This window comes from Phycodurus eques, chromosome 2 (genome assembly GCF_024500275.1).
Source record: "Phycodurus eques isolate BA_2022a chromosome 2, UOR_Pequ_1.1, whole genome shotgun sequence".
Taxonomy (NCBI): Eukaryota; Metazoa; Chordata; class Actinopteri; order Syngnathiformes; family Syngnathidae; genus Phycodurus; species Phycodurus eques.
The window spans coordinates 10,925,813-10,947,821 of NC_084526.1; the positions used below are offsets into that span (position 1 = coordinate 10,925,813).

General features: G+C 41.7%; 1 protein-coding gene and 1 pseudogene across 3 annotated transcripts in view; one reads left to right on the forward strand and one right to left on the reverse strand.

Moving 5' to 3' along the window:
* Nucleotides 1-22,009, forward strand: part of galnt2 (UDP-N-acetyl-alpha-D-galactosamine:polypeptide N-acetylgalactosaminyltransferase 2) — an 84,248-nt gene that overhangs the window by 46,371 nt on the left and 15,868 nt on the right. For 2 of the 3 annotated variants that reach the window (XM_061666963.1, XM_061666981.1), the window contains exons 3-11: nucleotides 8,696-8,849; nucleotides 12,499-12,597; nucleotides 12,691-12,758; nucleotides 13,608-13,673; nucleotides 13,827-13,948; nucleotides 16,539-16,626; nucleotides 19,405-19,492; nucleotides 19,606-19,709; nucleotides 20,298-20,424. In XM_061666963.1, the coding sequence (XP_061522947.1) occupies nucleotides 8,696-8,849; nucleotides 12,499-12,597; nucleotides 12,691-12,758; nucleotides 13,608-13,673; nucleotides 13,827-13,948; nucleotides 16,539-16,626; nucleotides 19,405-19,492; nucleotides 19,606-19,709; nucleotides 20,298-20,424 (916 nt within the window). The remainder of the gene's footprint in view (nucleotides 1-8,695; nucleotides 8,850-12,498; nucleotides 12,598-12,690; nucleotides 12,759-13,607; nucleotides 13,674-13,826; nucleotides 13,949-16,538; nucleotides 16,627-19,404; nucleotides 19,493-19,605; nucleotides 19,710-20,297; nucleotides 20,425-22,009) is intronic. The other variant, XM_061666972.1, reaches the window with a different exon arrangement.
* Nucleotides 5,238-5,356, reverse strand: LOC133399426 (5S ribosomal RNA; annotated as a pseudogene).

Sequence of the window (22,009 nt, forward strand, 5' to 3'; positions counted from 1 at the left end):
TGAACAAGTGCGTGAGAAATAGTCAAACAGTTTAAGGACAATGTTCCTCAACGTACAATTGCAAGGAATTTAGGGATTTCATCATCTACGGTCCATAATATCATCAAAAACCGACATCAATGTGTAAAGGATATCACCACATGGGCTCAGGAACACTATAGAAAACCATCCATCCATCCATCCATTTTCTTTTACCGTTTATCCTCACTCGGGTCGCGGGCTGCTGGACCCTATCCCAGCTATCTTCGGGCGGGATTTTAATCACAATGGAAACAAAGCTTCCTTCTTATATATCCTTCTTAATTATACTCTGCAGTCACCTTTGCCTTTTGTGTAGCTTTTAACAGTTCAGGTCTCTCAATACTCCCGTGCTTGCGCGGCCGTCAACGCCCGCATTGCATCACGTGACCGACGCATAGTGCCACACGGCCCCTCTGCGTCACTTGACACGCACACGGCAAAAATTGTTGCTGCGCCTAGAATGCCGCGGCGATCATCTCTCGTGATTAGTCCGTTTTAGTCACATGCTGTGATGACGTACTCACCGTTCCTCTCGGTTCCACATACCACCTACGCCGCCGCCTTCTTGATCGATTTTGCAGCATAATTAAACGTATCACTGGTCATCAAGGTCCATTTGTTCTAGCAGACACTGTTCCACGGTCGCCATTGTTGTTGCTTTGTTCCTTGTTACGGTAAAGTAAAGTAAAAACGGCTACCGGAAATGGTCAAAAAATGCAGAGGAAACTCCACCCTGTGGCGTCCTAGCCAATACCAGCCGTAGCGACACCCCCGACCGGATAACTGCAGCACATTTTCAAAACACCACCCATGGTCTGCGCTCGGGTATACAGGCAAACTGCGCACGGGATAGCCACAGTGCCGTCAGCGCGGTTGATGCCCGCGCCAGTATAAAGAAGCCTTAAGGTTCAGTCATTGTATGTAGTGCCTCATTCTTGTCACAGTGCACACAGCTAATAGCAGCAACTGCCACTTGCCATATTGTGGTAACACAAACCCAAATATGGCACTGGACTTGCCCACTTTTGGTGACAGTTTAACTTTGGCGGAGGCCTGCAGTCAACGGAGTTCAATTCTAGTTTAATAATGGAAACACATAAAATGTCATCAATGTGAATAATGGAGGGTATGTAGAACTTTGTGTTCTAATTTTCTTGGTATGTGACCAAGAAGTGCTCTCTATTGCAGTGTTTCCCAACCACTGTGTGGAGGCAGAACAGTGTGCCATTAAAGGTCATCAGGTGTGCCTACCTTTCAGGGAAAAAAAAAACAAAAACATCGTTCAAGTTGGTATTATACCTCATATATTATCATATACTGTTGCACGCCAACATCAACACAACACCACACCAAAACCATGTTCAATTGCAAATTTAATATGCCAAAGAAACCGCAGTAATTTATTGCTGTCATTGGTTAAAATGGTAGAATACGTTGCCAGGCACGAATCGTCTACATCAAAGTCTGCAGTCATTCCTACCCACCGACCAGTCATAAAGCGTTCAATAAATCACAAAAGTACACCACTGTGGTTACCAAACTTCCTTTTCAAAGGTCTCACAGCCATGATAAAACTCACTAACGGATGAGTTTAATCGGTGAATAATTAATCTGCATGCACTTACCTTCATGGCTGACCAGTTCCTTCTGCACTGAAGCAATTACAACAATAAATATTTAACAAAACAGGCTTACTCAAACGTATGTAACGTAACTATTTTCAATCTAGACTTTGAATCTTGAGTTGACAAAATGCCGCACTGCTCCCGCTAAGTGAGGGAAGGGGTGTAGTTTGACAACGCCTCTCAAGACAGTTGAGCATTCAAGAGAGTTAGATCTGTTCTCAAGCTATTTTGAAGAATTTTATTTCATTAATCAGGCTTAAAAATATCAGTCGACATGTGGACAGACCAATAGTATTGATTAGTGAACAAATATGAAATTGGCTGTATTTGGACATACGTGGTTCTGCCCCACAAGAACGATATCTTTGTTCATCTGTCTGTGCCACCAATGTATAGTGACCCGAAAAACAATTACATGCTCTTGGACAAGATGGAAGAAGGTACAATTCATTAATTACAATTAACACCTCTTGCTATTCATGCAACTAAATAATGAATGGCTACCTGCGAGTATATCAGCTTTGAGTTACTAAACGGGTCCAGATTTTGCACTTCAATTTGTGAGTAAATTGAGACAATATTATCATGACTTTAGTGGACTGTATATACCTTTTGTGACATTTTTGTTTGGTGATGTGCTGACCCAAACTGTACCTACCGCTTGGTGGAAACAGGAGATAAAAAAATACATCTATCCAGGTGGAGATAAAGATGGAATAAACTGAAAATATTTGAGAAAAGAAAATAATTCATCTTTTGAAAAATTAATGACTGGCTGCCATGGAGCCCCGACCGATATCAACAAGGACATCACGCTGCCATGTCTCAAAGGCGTCGCTTTCTTCACAGGCGAGCTAATTAACATGCAAAACACATTCACACACTGTCAAGCCAGACGCATGCACGTTTCGGTTGTCACCTCTCATCCTCGTCAGGCTTCCCTTCTCTGTCTGTCATTGCATGCGCTCACCTCCGCTGACAGATAGTTATTATCTCATGCTGCCATACGCTTAACACAAGTCATTACCATTGCAATGGCATCCAACTAATTAACTGTGGCCTTGTTAGAGTGTGTCTCAGTAGTAATGATTAACTGGGAAATCAAGGGATTTTCTCTGTTTAGCAGTCTTGGTAACTAGGGCAACGTCCTTTTGATTGTTTGCAGGTTTCTCAGCTCACACTTTATTGGACAATGTTGTTGGTTTTTTTCCCCATTTTATAAGTAGGAAATATTTCACGGTAGCTCAGCAGCTTTCTTCCCAGACAGCTGTAAAGTGTACTTGCACCAACACTACTGCCTGCATTTGATACTCCAACTGACGTATAATCCCCATTCTAGCCAAGACACATTTGTATAGGTTCAGACTCTTTGAAGGCTTTAATGACTTCGGAAATGTTAAATTTATTGGACATGTGTTTTTCTACAAAGTAGGATTTAGAATTACTCTGACTTTAAAAGTCAGACATAGTTTTTTTTCCTTTACAAATGAACCTCAGAAAACTCAGAACGACTGTTTCCAGTCTTGCTTCCATGTTATTGTTATATTAGGAGGAATAAAGTTGTTCTTCAAGCCATCAACTACAACCCCAATTCCAATGAAGTTGGGACGTTCTGTTAAACATAAATAAAAAGAGAATACAATGATTTGCAAATCATGTTCAACCTATATTTAATTGAATACACTACAAAGACAAGATATTTAATGTTCAAACTGATAAACTTTATTGTTTTTAGCAAATAATCATTAACTTAGAATTTTATGGCTGCAACACGTTCCAAAGAAGCTGGGACAGGTGTAAAAAAAGACTGAGAAAGTTGAGGAATGCTCATCAAACACCCGTTTGGAACATTCCACAGGTGAACAGGCTAATTGGGAACAGGTGGGTGCCATTATTGGGTATAAAAGGAGGTTCCCTGAATTGCTCAGTCATTCACAGGGTAAGATGGGGCGAGATTCACCTCTTTGTGAACAAGTGCGTGAGAAATAGCGAAGACCATCCATCCATCCATTTTATTTTACCGCTTATCCTCACTAGGGTCGCAGGCTGCTGGACCCTATCCCAGCTATCTTCAGGCGGGAGGTGGAGTATACCCTGAACTGGTCGCCAGCCAATCGTAGGGCACATAGAAACAAACAACCGTTTCCGCTCACATTCACACCTAAGGGCAATTCAGAGTTTCCAATCAACCTACCATGCATGTTTTTGGGATGTGAGAGGAAACTGGAGTGCTCGGAGAAAACCCATGCAGGCATGGGGAAAACATGCAAACTCCACACAGGCGGTGCCGGGATTTGAACCCCGGTCCTCAGAACTGTGACTCAGGTGTGCTAACCAATCGTCCTCCGTGTACTGTGTAAAGGGTATCACCACATGGGCTCAGGAACACTTCAGAAAACCAATGTCAGTTAATACAATTCGGCGCTACATTCGTAAGTGAAACTTGAAACTCAACTATGCAAAGCAAAAGACATTTAACAACAACACCCAGAAACGCCACCGGCTTCTCTAGGCCAGAGCTCATCTAAGATGGACTGATACAAAGTGGAAAAGTGTTCTGTGGTCCGACAAGTCCACATTTCAAATTATTTTTGGAAATTGTGGATTTCGTGTCCTACGGGCCAAAGAGGAAAAGAACCATCCGGACTGTTATGGAGGCAAAGTTCAAAAGCCAGCATCTGTGATGGTATGTGGCTGTGTTAGTGCCAATGGCATGGGTAACTTACATATCTGTGAAGGCACCATTAATGCTGAAAGGTACATACAGGTTTTGGAGAAACATATGCTGCCATCCAAGCAACATCTTTTTCATGGACGCCCCTGCTTATTTCAGCAAGACAATGCCAAACCACATTCTGCACAGTGTGGCTTCGTAGTAAAAGAGCGCGGGTACTAGACTGGCCTGCTTGCAGTCCAGACCTGTCTCCCATTGAAAATGTGTGACGCATTATGAACCGTAAAATACGACAACAGAGACTCCGGACTGTTGAACAGCTGAAGCTGTAACTCAAGCAAGAATGGGAAAGAATTCCACCTACAAAGCTTCAACAATTAGTGTCCTCAGTTCCCAAACGTTTATTGAATGTTGTTAAAAGAAAAGGTGATGTAACACAGTGGTAAACATGACCCTGTCCCAGCTTTTTTGGAACGTGTTGCAGCCATAAAATTCTAAGTTAATGATTATTTGCTAAAAATAAGGTTTATCAGTTTGAACGTTAAATATTGTGTCTTTGTAATGTCCATCCATCCATTTTCTGAGCCGCTTCTCCTCACTAGGGTCGCGGGCGTGCCGGAGCCTATCCCAGCTGTAATCGGGCAGGAGGCAGGGTACACCCTGAACTGGTTGCCAGCCAATTGCAGGGCACATACAAACAAACAACCATTCGCACTCACAGTCACACCTACGGGCAATTTAGAGTCTCCAATTAATGCATGTTTTTAGGATGTGGGAGGAAACCGGAGTGCCCGGAGAAAACCCACGCAGGCACAGGGAGAACATGCAAACTCCACACAGGTGGGGCTGGGGATTGAACCCAGGTCCTCAGAACTGTGAGGCTGACGCTCTAACCAGTCGTCCACCGTGCCGCCTAAAGCTTACAGCACCTGGTATTCCCAGGCTGTCTCCCATCCAAGTACTAACCAGGCCCGCCCCTGCTTAGCTTCCGAGATCAGACAAGATCGGGCGTTCTCAGGGTAGTTTGGCCGTGAGCCTCTTTGTAATGTATTCAATTAAATATAGGTTGAACACGATTTGCAAATCATTGTATTCTGTTTTTATTTGTTTAACACAACGTCCCAACTTTAACTTTTTTTGGGCTGTACATCTAAAACAACCATGACTTTTTTACCTTATGTTGGGGCTTGACGAATATGGAAACAATTAATAATCACGATTATTTTGACTGACGTTGAAATCACGATTAGTAAACATGATTATTTAGATTATTTGTGCATTAATTGAATGAAATCCTTTCCTGTTCACGAAGCTGAATTCGTTGTGTGATGGTGCTTTAATTGAAATGTGGGTGCAATCTATGGCTCCAACTATACGTTTGGGGAAACCCTTGTTTTATTTCATCTTGTTGGTGATGTCTGCATGGGAACTGAATGTAAATTGGGGCCAGGAAAATAATTACATCCAACACTGCTGACATGATTCAGCTTAGTGTTGGTTGCAAAATGTCACATATGTCTCCAGTCTCCCGCTAAAATGTCCCAGTGGCCACAAATCCCAAGGACAACAGATGATGGATGTGTACTCGGGTGGCTGGTGGCCCTCTTAGTCCGGTCTATTTGTAGTTTCAGTGTTCTACCACAAGTCCTGTCCCTGCAACTGAAAAACACCCCCACAGCATGATCCTGCCACCACCATGCTTCACTGTTGGGACTGTATTGGACAGTTGATGAGCAGTGCCTGGTTTTCTCCACACATACCGCTTAGAATTAAGGCCAAAAAGTTCCACCTTGGTCTTATCACGCCAGAGAATCTTATTTCTCACCATCTTGGAGTCCTTCAGGTGTTTTTTTTTGTTTTAAGCAAACTCCATGCAGGCTTTCATGTGCCTTGTGCTGAGGAGAGGCTTCCGTCAGGCCACTCTGCCATAAAGTCCCAACTGGTGGAGGGCTACAGTGATGGTTGACTTTCTAGAACTTTCTCCCATCTCCCGACTGCATCTCTGGAGCTGAGCCACAGTGATCTTTGGGTTCTTCTTTCCCTCTCTCACCAAGGCTCTTCTCCCCCGATTGCTCAGTTTGGCCGGGGGGCCAGCTCTGGGAAGGGTTCTGGTCATCTCAAACATCTTCCATTTAAGGATTATGGAGGCCGCTGTACTCTTAGGAACCTTAAGTGCAGCTGATTTTTTTTTTGTAACCTTAGCCAGATCTGTACCTTGCAACAATTCTGTCTCTGAGCTCTTCAGGCAGTTCCTTTGACCTCATGATTCTCATTTGCTCTGACATGCACTGTGAACATTAAGGTCTTATACAGACAGGTGTGGGGCTTTCCTAATCAAGTCCAATCAGAATAGTCAAACACAGCTGGACTCGAATGAAGGTGTAGAACCATCTCAAGGATGATCAGAAGAAATGGACAGCACCCGAATTAAATACATGAGTGTCACAGCAAAGGGTCTGAATACTTCTGGCTGTGTGATATTTCAGTTTTTCTTTTTTAATCAATCTGCAAAAAAATTTAAAAAATGTCTGTCAATATTGGGTGCTGTGTGTACATTAATGAGGAAAAAATGAACTTCAATTATTTTAGCAAATGGCTGCAATATAATAAAGAGTGAAAAATTTAAGGGGGTCTGAATAGTTTCTGTACCCACTGTACATACAAGGAAATTTTCACCTCTTGACTGCGCCGCTTCGTCGCGGCTGGGAGATTTAGTTCTCTTGCTGGCGGTTGAGGTCCCGATGGCCGTAGGAAAAATCGTTGGCACCGCAGCTGATTTCAGCCTCTAGCTCTGTATCCAATGCTTTCAGCTAAGTCTTTCTTAAAACAGGCCGGTTCAAAGTGATCAGAACAGAGTTTGGAATGCTTGCTATGCACCCTTAGCTGACCACGCTTTTTCCCGTCGATTGAGTTTCCCTAACCACTGGTCACGTAATACTTTTTCACTTGAAAAGCCAAAAAAAACTCTTGCCACTACCTGAACCATTTGTACAACTAAATGCCATACGATAAACCATCGTGCAATCGCTAAATCATGCGACAACAAATATACAAGGACGGGAACAACAGCATGGAACAACGCCGAGTGAACAGGCTGCTTGGCTCGTGTGATGTCACAGTGCCTGATAGAGCCGAAGAACGGAAGGTGCTGGATGCAAAAAGCAGAAGACGCATTCTGCATCATATTTATCCATTTAACTGCTGGATATCTGCTATACAATCACTTCGCAATGGCAGATTTGGTTTGTAAAGGGGTTCTCGAGTTATCAAGAAACATTTTAAAATCTTTGTCCTCTGATCTTTAAACCATACGGATTTTGAATGGAATCTCACTTAAAAACACTTGAAATAATTATTTTGGCAATGTAGTCTATTGTTCAGATATTTAAGATCCCGCTGGACTGTAGCGAACCTCCCTTGAGATGGTCGCGGGAAGAAATCTGATGACAAATTGAAGAAATGGACAATACAAAAGGTAACAAATGAGCCCAAAACAACCACCAAAGAAATTAAAGATGAACTCCAAAGTCAAGGTACATCAGTGTTCGATCGCACCATCAGTCATTGTTTGAGGCAAAGTGGACTTCATGGGAGATGACCAAGGAAGACACCACTGTTGAAAATAAATCATAAAGCGAGACTCGAACTTGCCTAACTCCATGTTGACAAGCCACAAAGCTTCTGGGAGAATGTTCTATGGACGAGACAAAACTGGAACGTTTTGGCAAGGCACAGCTTGATGTTCACAGACAAAAAAATGAAGCATATCAAGAAAAGAACACTGTCCCTACTATGAAACATGGAGGAGGCTCTGTTATGTTCTGGAGCAGCTTTGCTACATCTGGTAGCAAAGCTGCCACATCAGGTTGTGTCTTGAATCTGTGCAAGGTACAATGAAATCTCAAGACTAACAAGGTATTCTAGAGAAACAATATATACAGTAAATACAGTACAATAAAGTTTATCAGTTTGAACATTAAAAATATTGTCTTTGTAGTGTATTCAATTAAATATAGGCTGAACATGATTTGCAAATCATTGTAATCTGTTTTTATTTATGTTTAACAAAACGTCCCAACTTCATTGGAATTGGGGTTTTAGTTGAGACTGAATCAACAATGCCTCTGCTGGTTGTTGCTTAGTCGTGTGCTCCATTTATTCTCCACTGTGTCAAGACATGTTTAATCAACAATAATTGTACACAATGGCCAGAATTCTCAACGATCAATCAACCAGTTACTTTGGCCATACCTGTTTCTGAACAACAACTATTAGCTGTGAACCAACATTGTAAATGGTCTTTGTAAAGTGCCAATAAATCAGAGCAGTTTGCCAATTTGCCTATTGCATAATGTTTGTGTTTGTCTGTGTTTAGGTAAGGTCCGTTGGCAGGACTTCGACCAGGATCTGTATGTTGGAGCAACAGTGGTTCGACCAGGTCAGGACCCATATGCCAGAAACAAGTTCAATCAGGTGGAGAGTGATAAACTCCGTATGGACAGAGCTGTGCCCGATACCAGACATGACCAGTGCGTATTGTCACTGATGAATACACACAGATCTAATGTTTTGTTAAGCCACTGCATTTCATCTCTGAACACTTTTTATGTGTAAGTAGAGTGTGGAAGTCTTTGTGCATGTCTGTTTGACTAATTTGTTCTACAACGATAAGATCTAATGGAAACACCCTCTATTGTAATGGTTGGTCAAATGACATCAGGAAGTCGCAACAGAGCCCAGACACGCTCTACAATGACCACTCCTTCCACCTGTGATCTCAAATGAAAGGATACAAATATTATAGGGTGGACTCATTTAAATTGAATTTTATTCATAAAGAACCGATTAACAACACCGGTTTTAGGCATTTTTCATATGGAGCATGTTTAGGACCACACTCTATAAATTTAAGTGAACCAAAGTTACACGTCAGCAGCACTTTGTCAACAACGGTAGAGAAAATCATACATCCTTCTGTTTTCTGGACTTTTTCAGCTCGTCCATCCATTTTCTACTGCTTATCCTGTTCAGGGTCTCGGATGAACTGGAGCCTTTCCTTAGCTGATTTTATACCCTGGATTGGTTTGCAGTCAATCCCATGGCACATATACAGTGAATATATAATATTTCACACTGCTATTTTGAATGTTTCATAATCCCTTCCACCTTGTCTAAAACACCATGTCCAACTCAAGAGATATTGCTCCAAAGCATGATACTTCCACCACCGTGCTTCACTGTAGGTACAGAATGTTTTTGTTTTGGTGATGAGCTGTGTAGTTTGTGCCATACATTGGTTTTGGAATTATGGCCAAAAGGTCCAATCTTGCTTTCATCGGGCCATATCAAAATCTAATTTGGAAAACTGTGTTACAATTCAGTGACACCAAGGTTGAACTTTTTGGTCATAATTTCAAAAGGTATGTTTGGCACAAACTCAACACTTCTCGTCACCAAAAGAACACCATACCTACAGTGACGCATGGTGGTGGCAGCAACATGCATTGGGGCTTCATTTCTCCAGCTGTAACTGGGGGCTTAGACAAGGTGGAAGTAATTGTGAACTGCTCCAAGAACCAGTCAGTGTTAGCACAACATTTTTAGGTTTCTGCTAGAAAGCACAGACAAATCAGGAAAAGTCAGGAAGAGCCTTACTAGAACATATTAACTTTATTTTGGGTTAGTCAGTGGCACTTGAAATGGGAGCAGGTGTGTGCTGACTCATTTAACATGTTTGGATGTGATTGGTTCATTCTTAACAGCCAAATCCCTATTATAAGGGGGTGTGCACACGTGTGCAACCACATTATTTCAGTTGTTTATTTTTACTGCCTCTTTCAAAAGTATTACAACAAAAGGCTGAAATATGTGCCAGCAGGAATTTAATTTAAATGTTATATTTGAATTTGAATCTAAACTTGAATAATTGCATTAAAAAACTGAATTTGTATTGTTTAATTTGAAACCTTTCATTTAAAAACAAAATCTGTATAGTATAATTTGAAATTGAATTTATTAGTTTGCAACTGAAGTCCAATAAATTTAAAAGTGAAGGTAAGATTTTATCCGAAATGAAAATTCAAATGATATATATTCACATTCAATTTGATCATTTTAGATTCAGTTCGACACATTCAATTTCAAATGAGCTGTAACAGACATCAGTGGACTGTCGGAATAGCAATCACTTGACGATGCACAGATCTCCTCTTCGGCCAATCAGCGCCTTCATTTTTGAGCACTTGACATAGGGACCCTTTGGAAAGTCAAATCTTCTAACCAGCTACAGTACTTTAACCTTCATACCACCTTTCCTTAACCTTTGTGGAATGCATCATTACGGTCAGAAAAAGATATGCCTTAGGCTTTACTGACAACTAGGGGTAGAAACAGCACTCAGCACATACCGATATAGACAACATTGTTTCAAATGAATTTAGGGGTTTAAAAAAATGAATTGTTATTCACGTGTAGAAATTTAAATATAAATTATTAAATTCAGTTCCTGCTGGCACATATTTCAGCCCATTTACAACATTTGTTCAATTGAGTTGTAAGGGTTATAGGTCACCTTGACACATTTACTGCCATTGACGGCTTTAGAAGTCTTAGCATTCAAACAGGGATGTGTAGACTTTTTATATCCACTGTAGACAGGCAACCATTCACGCTCACATTTACACCTGACAATGTGGAGTATTCAGCTAACCGAATACCCATTTTGGGGGGATTGTAGGAGAAAACCGTAGTGACTGGAGAAAGCCCACACAAGCATGAGGAGAACATGCAAATTCCGCACAGAGGCTGACATTGTAACCCTTTTTAAAAAAAATAAATAAAAAAGGTAACCACATATACCACAATTTGTATGTACAGTATTAAATGGAGCGTAAATCTTTTAGTGAGGAATTGACCACTACCAGTCATTATCGTTCGTAGGTCTTCTCTCGAAGTGCCATTGTCGTCTCAAATTAAACACGCCTATGTGCTTTCTTTGTTTCCTGGCCTTGCTTCAGTTTGCTCTAAAGACAGATGCTAGTTGTGCTTCTTACCTTTAAATACATCATTTTTTTCACATTCCTTCTGTTGTCGAATTGAAGACAAAATCCATTTGGTTGGATCGCTCTCCTTGAAGTCATCCCATTACAGCAACAGGATTAGCATCTGTTTTATTGCTTCTCTGCCTTGCCATCCCATTGTGCTTCATTTGTTAACATTTTCCTAGTGATGCTGATCTTGCTTTTATAGCTCATTAGACACACACTATGTGCTTTCTATGTTTGCTGCCAACACTCCCACTATTTATCAGTTTTTATTTTTGCCCTTTCAGTCCGGCTACACAAACACACACTGTGAAGAGTGTTTTCAGAGTGACAGCGGGCATGCCTCACTGATGCACTGACCTAACGTGGCCAACTAAAGCCATTAGGCTCCTAAAAAAAGCTCAGATGTGTCTCCTATTGATTTTGCAATGATTTGTCAGTTTGCCTAGCATGCCGGCGCTCTTGACTGTGAGAGGGTGAAAAGAGGATGCCAGGGTCTCCCCAGGCCAGAGATTCATTTATATTTTCAACACACAATCACAAGAAGTTATAGGTTTCTTATAAATGACTCATACCTAAATAGTATTTTCTGGCTGTATTGTGATTGAGGGGATGTTAATTTTAGATTTAGTAACATATTGACTCGTTTGAAGCCAGTGATGCTGTGACACAGATGGAAAAGGCACAAGGGATCACACACACGCGCACACAAAATCCATTTACGGCACCTTCGCTTTCAATACTGTTCACCCACATCAAACGCTGTGTGGTGTGTATGGCAGATTTTCAATTGGATGTTTGTAGTGGTAGGGTCAGACGTAATGAGAGGTGTTTGCTAATGAGGTCATGGTCCTCTATTTTTTTCTGTCTTGTCGCTCCTCCTCAGTGTCTCATGTTCCTGACTGCAATTCAGATGTGTCTCTGCTGAAACCCAGTCAATTCCAGCTCCAGTAGAGCATATCTGTTGTTCGTTCACCTTTGTTTTAATGTGCACTGAACTCTATTAGTTTTGTCCAATGACACATTCCCCCTTTGTTATTACTTTAAAGGAAGGGGGAATGTTTGCGTCCATGTATTTGTCACATTGTATGTACTGCGTGTGTGTGTGTGTGTGTGTGTGTGTGTGTGTGTGTAGTTGCAGACATAAGCAATGGAAGTCAGACCTGCCAGCTTCGAGCGTGGTCATCACCTTCCACAATGAAGCACGCTCCGCTCTGCTGCGCACCATTGTCAGGTACAAAAATGCTTTTTGTTAGTGTTCCATGTGAACATATGTATTGACATCTAAATGTTTTATTTAGTCCTTCCCACTTTCTTCTTGCTTCAGCGTCTTGAAGAAAAGTCCAGCTCACTTGGTCAAAGAGATCATCTTGGTTGATGACTACAGTGATAATCGTGAGTATTGCTTACAAGCACGAGGCACACAAAAAATGGGCATAACAATATTTATTGATTAATTGATTCTGGGTGTATAAATGGAATTCATTACCATGATAACTAGGGGCGGAGTTAGGGATTATCTACTTGATGCAAGCTCAAACTGCGAAGTACACAAACATGGTAAAGGTTTTCGCTTGTGGAAGCAGCAATTCAAAACAACACTTTTCTACACTGTGTGCCGCTTATCAGAAGCTAACAATAATGGCAAACACTAATCTGCGCTAACACTGGAGCACCACTTACTTTTTGGCTTTGACACGCGGTTGGACTCCGGCCATCGCTTGAAACTGGTAGATCTTCTCCCCAGCCTAGCTGGTAAGTAATGGGCGGAGAAACTTGGTGTGCTCACAGATGCATTTTATTATTATTATTTTTACCGTTGGTTTCCAAGCAACTAAAAAGTAAAATTTGTCCTCTCTAATGATGAGCTTTGTTGAACATGTGGAAACGTTGTCTTTTCTGGTGTCGTGTTCCACTGGTGTGCACTACTTGGCTGCAACTTGCAGAAGCACTAATGAGTTAGTATCAACTAACTCAACTCGAACAACATGACCTCAGCTATGGGAAGTTGCGCTACATCCATGCAAACCTCTCAGTACGACACTGGCATTGAAACTAATATAGAACATTAAGAGCTTCTCCCATCCCATTGACACAAATATTTAAAAGATTTAATAATTGAAAAAGTGCTTAATTTTCCCCATAACTGCTATATGATTCTTGCCAAATGCCCATCCTGACACAAAAACAAAAAAATTACTCTGATTCCAGTGTGTGAAAGAACTTTTTGTGGATTTGTTGCAGCAGAGGATGGAGCGCTGCTGGGCAAGATCGAGAAAGTCCGCGTGCTGCGAAACGACCGCAGAGAAGGTAATTAAAGGAAGAGAAGAACATTTTCATTTTTTAATCTCAGGACAAACCTCTGGGTGCTGTTCTTGCTTTGATATCTACGGCTCGGGATAGAGACGTTCTGTTCTGGAGAAGTGTTGTGCATGAGGTTTCTGTAACCAAAGCTTCTTTTAGGACTGATGCGCTCGAGGGTTCGTGGTGCAGATGCTGCCACGGCGCCCGTCCTCACCTTCTTAGACTCCCACTGTGAATGTAATGACCACTGGCTTGAGCCGCTCCTGGAGAGAGTAGCTGAGGTGCGTGTGTACAAACTCACTCATCAACCATTATTTGTACATGCCTTGTAGTCCTGTGTTCAACAGGAAGTCCACACTGAAACAAAGGAAACTGGGCAGTTGGTCTTTGAAGCACCAGGGAGAGTCCTTGTTTAAGTACCCTTGAGTAAAGATGCTGCGCTCCCAATTACTCCTCATACTGTGTCATTGATGTGTAAATGAGATATTTACTGCATTTAAAAACTTCAGCTGGGCCAATCAGGGAGGCCATTTGAAAACCCGCTAGAAACCCCCAAAATATAGAAATGACCATCGGGTCTTATTGCACGTGTGTATTTTTTGTTAACGTTTCCACTGTATCTATGATCAAAAGACTCTTTCATTTGGTACATCTCCACTTCAAGTTTGGTAGGTTGGTTGGTTTCTTTTTTTTATTTGGTGTTTGCAACAGAACTTAAGATCTAATTTTGGATGTAGTTATGACATTTGTTTCATTGTTATTCAAAAGCCTCTTAAGAGTTTCATTTGAGATGACCTTGTAATGATTGTTTTTGTGAACATCTTGGAACATGAACATATTCAGTATCATTAACAACAAAGGATGATTAGGGGGATACTTGTGTGTGGTTAGCTACAGCCATGCATTTATTTTTATTTTTTGATAACTAAAACTTATTGAGTAATATTTCACCCCTCTCCTTCTGGTAACCAAATATTAGAAACTGAGCTCAGTATGATGCAGTAATGTTCTTCTTACTGTTCTCAATGCAAACTTAAACCCAAATAATAACGACATTAAATGAATAACTCCATGGTAGTGTTCATCAAAACTAAACATTATAGTTATTTTGTTTATTCCCACCGCACACTGAGTGACGCAAAACTTGAATCGCAGGTGAACAGTGTCTCAATGTCACAGATGTAACTGAATTACATGAGTGGAGTCAATGAATGGGGCTGTCATTGCCAACAGCCTGTGAACTATCAATATTGTCTCTTCTTCTCGCCCTTTTCCTCTCTTTGTATATTATAGTACAGCTACACCTGCCAGGGAAATCCGCCTTTTCCTTGACCTTTGTGCCATGTTCTTTGTTGTTCAATAAAATATGTGGCACCTGAAAAGTTTTCAGATCAGAACACCGCAGGATCACAGTTTTTTCGTTGCAGCAAGTTGGTATGTGTGGGAGGGACAGTCGCCAGATATGCACATGTGGAGTTGTTAGTCACCAACTGTAATTTGATTGCGATGGTCCAGTTCATTCTCATTTGGCCGTGTCGCTCGGTGTGCAGCAGGCCTAAACATGAAGACAATAATGTTCAGTTTTGATTAACACTATCAGGGAGGTATTCATTTGGCAATTTTCATTATTGTGGTTGTCGTTTAATATAGCTCTATTATTGTGTGTATTGACTGTGTAGAATGTCTGTACATAAATGCTCTATTTTAAGAGTAGAAACTGAATTTGGCCTTGAGGGACTAAAATTATTGTTTTTAATTTATATTCTATTAAGACTGTTAAGACATTTGCAAGTGGTGTTTAAGACATTTCTTGTCTTCTTGGGTGCAAAATCCTATCTTTTGGCCTAGTTTCAGACAGCTGTCTTCACTTTTAAGAAAAATACACTATCGTTGCCACCAAACGCCCTCAAAATGTCACTTACACACTGGAATAATTTCAGGGTGAAAGTTTTTTTGTTTTCTTGCTGCCTTTCAGTATTTTAAAAATATGCAGCATCACACTGCTGCTAATTGCTTCGTCATGTAGCATGTCCTTATTTATTTCGGCAGAAAGTTTATCTATCCTTTTTCACACAAGGAGATTCGATGTCCATCATGCATCCATGGAGCCATCTGTCTGGCACTCAGCGTCACACACATCCCAAAAACATGCATGGTAGGTTAATTGACAACTCTAAATTGCCCATAGGTTTGAATGTGAGTGCGAATGGTTCTTTGTTTGTATGTGCCCTGCGATTGGCTGGCAACCAGGTCAGGGTGTACCCCGCCTCCTGCCCAATGATAGATGGGATAGGCTCCAGCACACCCGCAACCCTAGTGAGGAGAAGCGGCTCAGAAAATGGATGGATGGATAGATTAGACCCTGTTTTGTCTTCCAAGTTGGAAAGGAATGGAGGCTACTTTAAAGCAATTTTCTATCCATGAGTTTACCGATTGGCTTTATTTGCTTAGTTTGACCTAATTTCTATAATCAGTTTATTAATTGGTGTGATTTATTTATCAATTTTAGATGGCAGACCATATTGAGGAAATTAGATTTTCCATATAGATATCAATTGTTTTAACAATTTAACATGAAACATTCTGTTCTAAATTCTAAGTTAATGATTATTTGCTAAAAACAATAAAGTTTGGCAGTTTGAGCATTAAATATATTGTCTTTGTAGTGTGTTCAATTAAATATAGGTTAAACATGATTTGCAAATCATTGTATTCTGTTTTTATTTATGTTTAACACAACGTCCCAACTTCTTTGGAATTGGGTTTGTATGTACAACTGGTGTATTAATGATTGCTGAATCCGTCGTAGTCTTTGCTGTATGAATGCTACCATCCATCTGGACAGAAAGTTTCCTGTCTCCCTTTTTCCAGGATAAGACCAGAGTGGTTTCTCCCATAATTGATGTCATCAACATGGACAACTTCCAGTATGTAGGAGCTTCGGCTGATCTCAAAGGAGGTACAGTGCACGATTAGAGAGGGGCGAGTGAGCGTGACCTCAACGAGGCAGCATGCGATGCTTTCGATGTAAAGTGTACTTTCCGGTAGGGATGCACGATAACTAGTTTTTTTCCACCAATACCAATAACTTGCTGCTTCTCCAAGCCGATACTCATAACTGATATAATTGTTTTTTTTTCAATGGCCTGTGTGGAGTTTGCATGTTCTCCCCGTCCGTGCCTGCATGGGTTTTCTCCGGGCACTCCGGTTTCCTCCCACATCCCAAAAACATGCATGGTAGCTTAATTGAAGACTCCAAATTGCCCGAAGGTGTGAATGTGAGTGTGAATGGTTGTTTGTTTATATGTGCCCTGCAATTGGCTGGCAACCAGTTCAGGGTGTACCCCGCCTCCTGCCCGATGATAGCTGGGATAGCCTGCAACACTCCTGCGACCCTTGTGAGGATAAGGGGCTCAGAAAATGGATGGATGGATATCTAGGGCCTTCAAAGATTTACAGGCCAGGGACCCCCAAACTGATGGAAAGCTGGAGCAGGGACCCCCTACTTATATACAGTCGATTGTATATTATCCTTTTTTATATCCATCCATCCATCCATTTTCTGAGCCGCTTCTCCTCACTAGGGTCGCGGGCGTGCTGGAGCCTATCCCAGCTGTCATCGGGCAGGAGGCGGGGTACACCCTGAACTGGTTGCCACCCAATCGCAGGGCACATACAAACAAACAAGCATTCGCACTCACAGTCACACCTACGGGCAATTTAGAGTCTCCAATTCATGCATGTTTTTGGGATGTGGGAAGAAACCGGAGTGCCCGGAGAAAACCCACGCAGGCACGGGGAGAACATGCAAACTCCACACAGGCGGGACCGGGGATTGAACCCTGGTCCTCAGAACTGTGAGGCTGACGCTCTAACCAGTCGGCCACCGTGCCGCCCTTTTTTATATCAAACTGGTATATCATAGAATGCCTTTTTATTCATATCAAATATAATTTAAATAGTATTATGCTAGTGTAATATTTATCATACGTAAATAACATACTATGTAATGTAATATGAGAATAAAACAATGCCTTTTTATTGTCACTATGCACAAGTACAATGAAATTGAGATGAGATGCAATGTGTAAGTGTACTTATTGTACAATCAATACTATAGTATTGATAACTCAGTGAACTTTTTATTTTTCTCAAACTTGAATAATACACAGGTTCATATATTCATGGTTTTTCTTTATTTTAAACAATACAAAAACGGGCGATCATTCATGTTAATGTTTATTTAAATATATGTGAATTTGTGGCTGGTGAAGAGTGCCGAGGGAAGTGTTGGTGCTGCTCGAGCAAGCTGGCAGATGCGCGTGGTGGATTCGTGCTCGCACATTTCCCTGCCGCACGAAGAAGGGCCTTTGCATGTTTTGATGTTAATTTCATTTGTAGATTTTCAAATTAATTGTCCAGTGAGCTGAAGTTGTAAAGGAAGATTCATAAGAGCAGCATTTGCAGGGGTTAGCTGTTGTGACCTTAGCTGTTGTCGGCTTGTGATGCTAACGTAGCGCGCTGCTTCGTAGGCCACTGTGTCTTACAGCGAGCGTCATTGTTACGAACTCAAAGTCACTGGATGGTCGTAATTTCACCAACTGCTGGTGATCATAAGATAATTTACTGTAGATATTCACTATTTTAGGCGGCACGGTGGACGACTGGTTAGAGCGTCTGCCTCACAGTTCTGCGGTCCAGGGTTCAATCCCCGGCCCCGCCTGTGTGGAATTTGCATGTTCTCCCCGTGCCTACGTGGGTTTTCTCTGGGCACTCCGGTTTCCTCCCACATCCCAAAAACATGCATGGTAGGTTAATTGACAACTTTAACTTGCCCATAGGTGTGAATGTGAGTGCAAATGGTTGTTTGTTTATATGTGCCCTGCGATTGGCTGGCAACCAGTTCAGGGTGTATCCCGCCTCCTGCCCAATGATAGCTGTGATAGGCTCCAGCACGCCCGCGACCCTAGTGAGGAGAAGCGGCTCAGAAAATGGATGGATGGATATTGACTATTTTTGGTGGCGTAGGCGAAGAATTCTGGTCATGAAATCCATGACTGTGCAATGCAACAGGCTGGCGAGTGGCGACCGGTGCGGAGCCGGATGATATTGGAATGATACGGCTCTTCTAATCGGTCCAGTTTTTTTGTTATCGGACCAATGAGTGTGATGTCATTTTTCCGCAATATCGAGCCGATAGTTATCAGTCCAATAGTTTTCGTGCATCCCTATCCTCCAGCATTTTCAGCTGCTGCTGTACAAAATTGTGTTGTACAAAAACTCTAAAGTGTTGTTCGGCACACACTTCTCTCAAATGTTTCTGTTGACTAATCAAACATAAGAACTGGAATGCTGTGCTTTCTCACTAAAACATTATGATCAAATAATGTACAGTGGTGCCTCGAGATAAGTAAGGCGACTTGTGATATACGAGCCGTCGTTTGGATGGTTTTGACTTGACTTGTGAGCATAAATTCAAGATACGAACGCTGTATGGTGGCAGTGAAATAAGTCAACTCCCTTCACAAGAAGTAGCAGTTTGGCAGATGGAGAACAATTCTTCTGAAAAGAGGCCTCACGCTGTTTATTGCCACTCCCAGTTGAAGTTTACTGTCAAACTAAACTAAACAAAGAGAATTACATGTTGTGTATTTAAAGCAACCAAAATTAAACTTCAATCTCAAGGCACCACTGTACACTCAACCTACAACTTAAGTAATGCAAAATGCCTGTGCAGGTTTCGACTGGAATTTGGTGTTTAAATGGGATTACATGACTCTTGACCAGAGACGAGCAAGACAGAGCAACCCCATCGCCCCCATAAAGTAAGACACACACACAGCACAAAACAGCTCACCAACAAAACACTTACCTAGTACATAACATTGAATACAAACTAGTAAGATTTCCTTTTTTCTCTGACCTACCCCCCACACAGGACTCCCATGATAGCAGGAGGTCTGTTTGTCATGGATAAGGAATACTTTGAGCTTTTGGGGAAATATGACATGATGATGGATGTTTGGGGAGGAGAAAACCTGGGTGAGTGCAGCTAATGCTAATGTCAATAATAATAGAGTATAAGTGCGGCATCAAGTCAACAGACTAATGACTCTTGTTAAAACCTTTTGTCTGGTTTATAGGACAGAGTTATTTTACAAATGCATTGCATACAATATGGGCAAAAGTATTGGTACCTCTGTCCATTATCACTTATAGGAAGTGAAAACATCATATGGGATTGGTCCCCGCCTTTGCAGCTGTAAAAGCCTCTACTCTTCTGGGGAAACTTTCTACTGTTTGGAGTTTGGCCTGGCTCACTCTCTGTGTTGTACAGTAGTTCATCCCAACACATAATGCCATAAAGTATTTCTCTCTCTTAATTTTGTTCAAATTAAATTGGGAATTTGTCTCCAGCACGCAGCTGTCAGACAGATGCATTCTCCTTTGATGGGATTTTTAATGAAGCAAGATTGCCAATTCACACAGTTGTTTTATCACGTATTCAAATGCATAGAATGTTGGCGAGAGAACCTTACAGTGCCACCATGCTGAAGACATTTTTCAGGTGCTGTTAGCTCATGTAATAATCCAATGTTTGTTTTTGGGCCCATCTGTGTTGCGTTTCAGAGATCTCATTTCGTGTGTGGCAATGCGGCGGAAGTCTGGAAATCATCCCGTGCAGCCGAGTCGGACATGTCTTCAGGAAACAACATCCCTATACCTTCCCTGGTGGCAGCGGCACTGTCTTTGCAAGGTGGCATGCACACACACACACACACACACAAGACCTCAAACTACCAATTATGGCGTCTCGCTTTAATGACCTTCATTACGACTTTTTAGGCAGTCAACATCGTAGCGTTGGGGAGTGATTTCATTAGCCGTCAATGTTTGGCTGCTGAAGACTAACATTCAATTCCACTCTTAATATCCAACAGTAACATATTCACACACCCTACATTAGTTAGTCATTAACATTTTCTCCTCTCATTAGATGAGTGCATTGAATTGTCCAGGCGGTGCAGCGTCCCTGTGTTGCATACTTGAAGATGTGCAAAGTGAGACATTTATTCGTTTGTTTTCCGTTCAGTGGGTCGGAAACTGTGGGACTACAAGTCACCTGAGCCAGAGAACTGATTCTTACATTCTGTACTGTGAACTTCAACACCTCCAGGAGGCAATACGTGTTCCAGGATCTAATTGTCTACATTCCTACTTGTCATACATGTGTAAACATCATTTAACCACTGCATTAGTAAAAAGAACTTTCTCCCTAATCAAGTCTTTCTTAGTTCTCTGACAGTCTATCACAGTATCTGTCATGGGGACGGGGCTGCTGTTTACCAGGGACACCAGTATGTTGCCTCCCGGCCTATCTTGTTCTGAAAAGACTCCCTTTGTCATTGTTTGTCAAGGCTTTCTAGAGGTGAAACATTTTGGAGCACATTTGTTGCCCTGGCAGAGTTGAATAAAGTTCCATTGGCCCTCCTCGGTGCGGCTCCAATGTTGGCGCCACCGCGAAGGGGCACATGTATACCGCCACTCCAAAAATGTTTGATAATATTTAATTTAATAGTAAAATATCCTGTGATTAATAGACACACTGCATAGTGTTCTCTCTCTCTCTTTCTCTCTCGCTCTCTGTCTGTCTGTCTGTCTTTCCGTCTGTGTCACCCTCAGTCACTCTCTCATTACACAAATTAAACACAGGGCATTAGAAGAGTTTTAGGAGGTGACTGTGAGATGCCGGGAAATACAATTCTTCCCATCACACAGCGGACCCCGTCCAAGTTGTGTTGGACCATATTACGTGCTGTCAGGTTGAGTTGCGTGCACTCCGTTTCACCAGGGCCGACTCTGTTTCTCATCAGCACCGTGACTGGCATGGAAAATGTTTTAACTATTTAAACATCTCGACGGGCATCCTCAACAATAAAGGCCTGTCACGTTTCCCCTTCCCGTTCCCCCACATTGTCTCACGACCATCCCGATTTGTTGGCGTTTTCGGCGGTAACATATTGTGAACGTAGCTTCTTCTCTTCGTACCCAATGTTGAGAGTGCTGATTCTTTTGGAGTAAGTGTTGTGAAAAATATTTTTAAAAAGTGCAAAAGTTATGCCAAGGTTCATTTTATGATACTCGCTTATGAAGTTCGCTGAAGATCCATGCAACAATTAACTTGTGTGACATCATCAATGCCGGGAATACATTGTTTGGAAAAAGTGTCTCAAAATGCCTAAGATAAAGCAAATAATTAATCCTTTGAGCCTCATTGAATTGAGTTTGTATGTTAAGATGCTGTCTTGTATGGTGTCATGCATGATGGTGGATTGAATTCT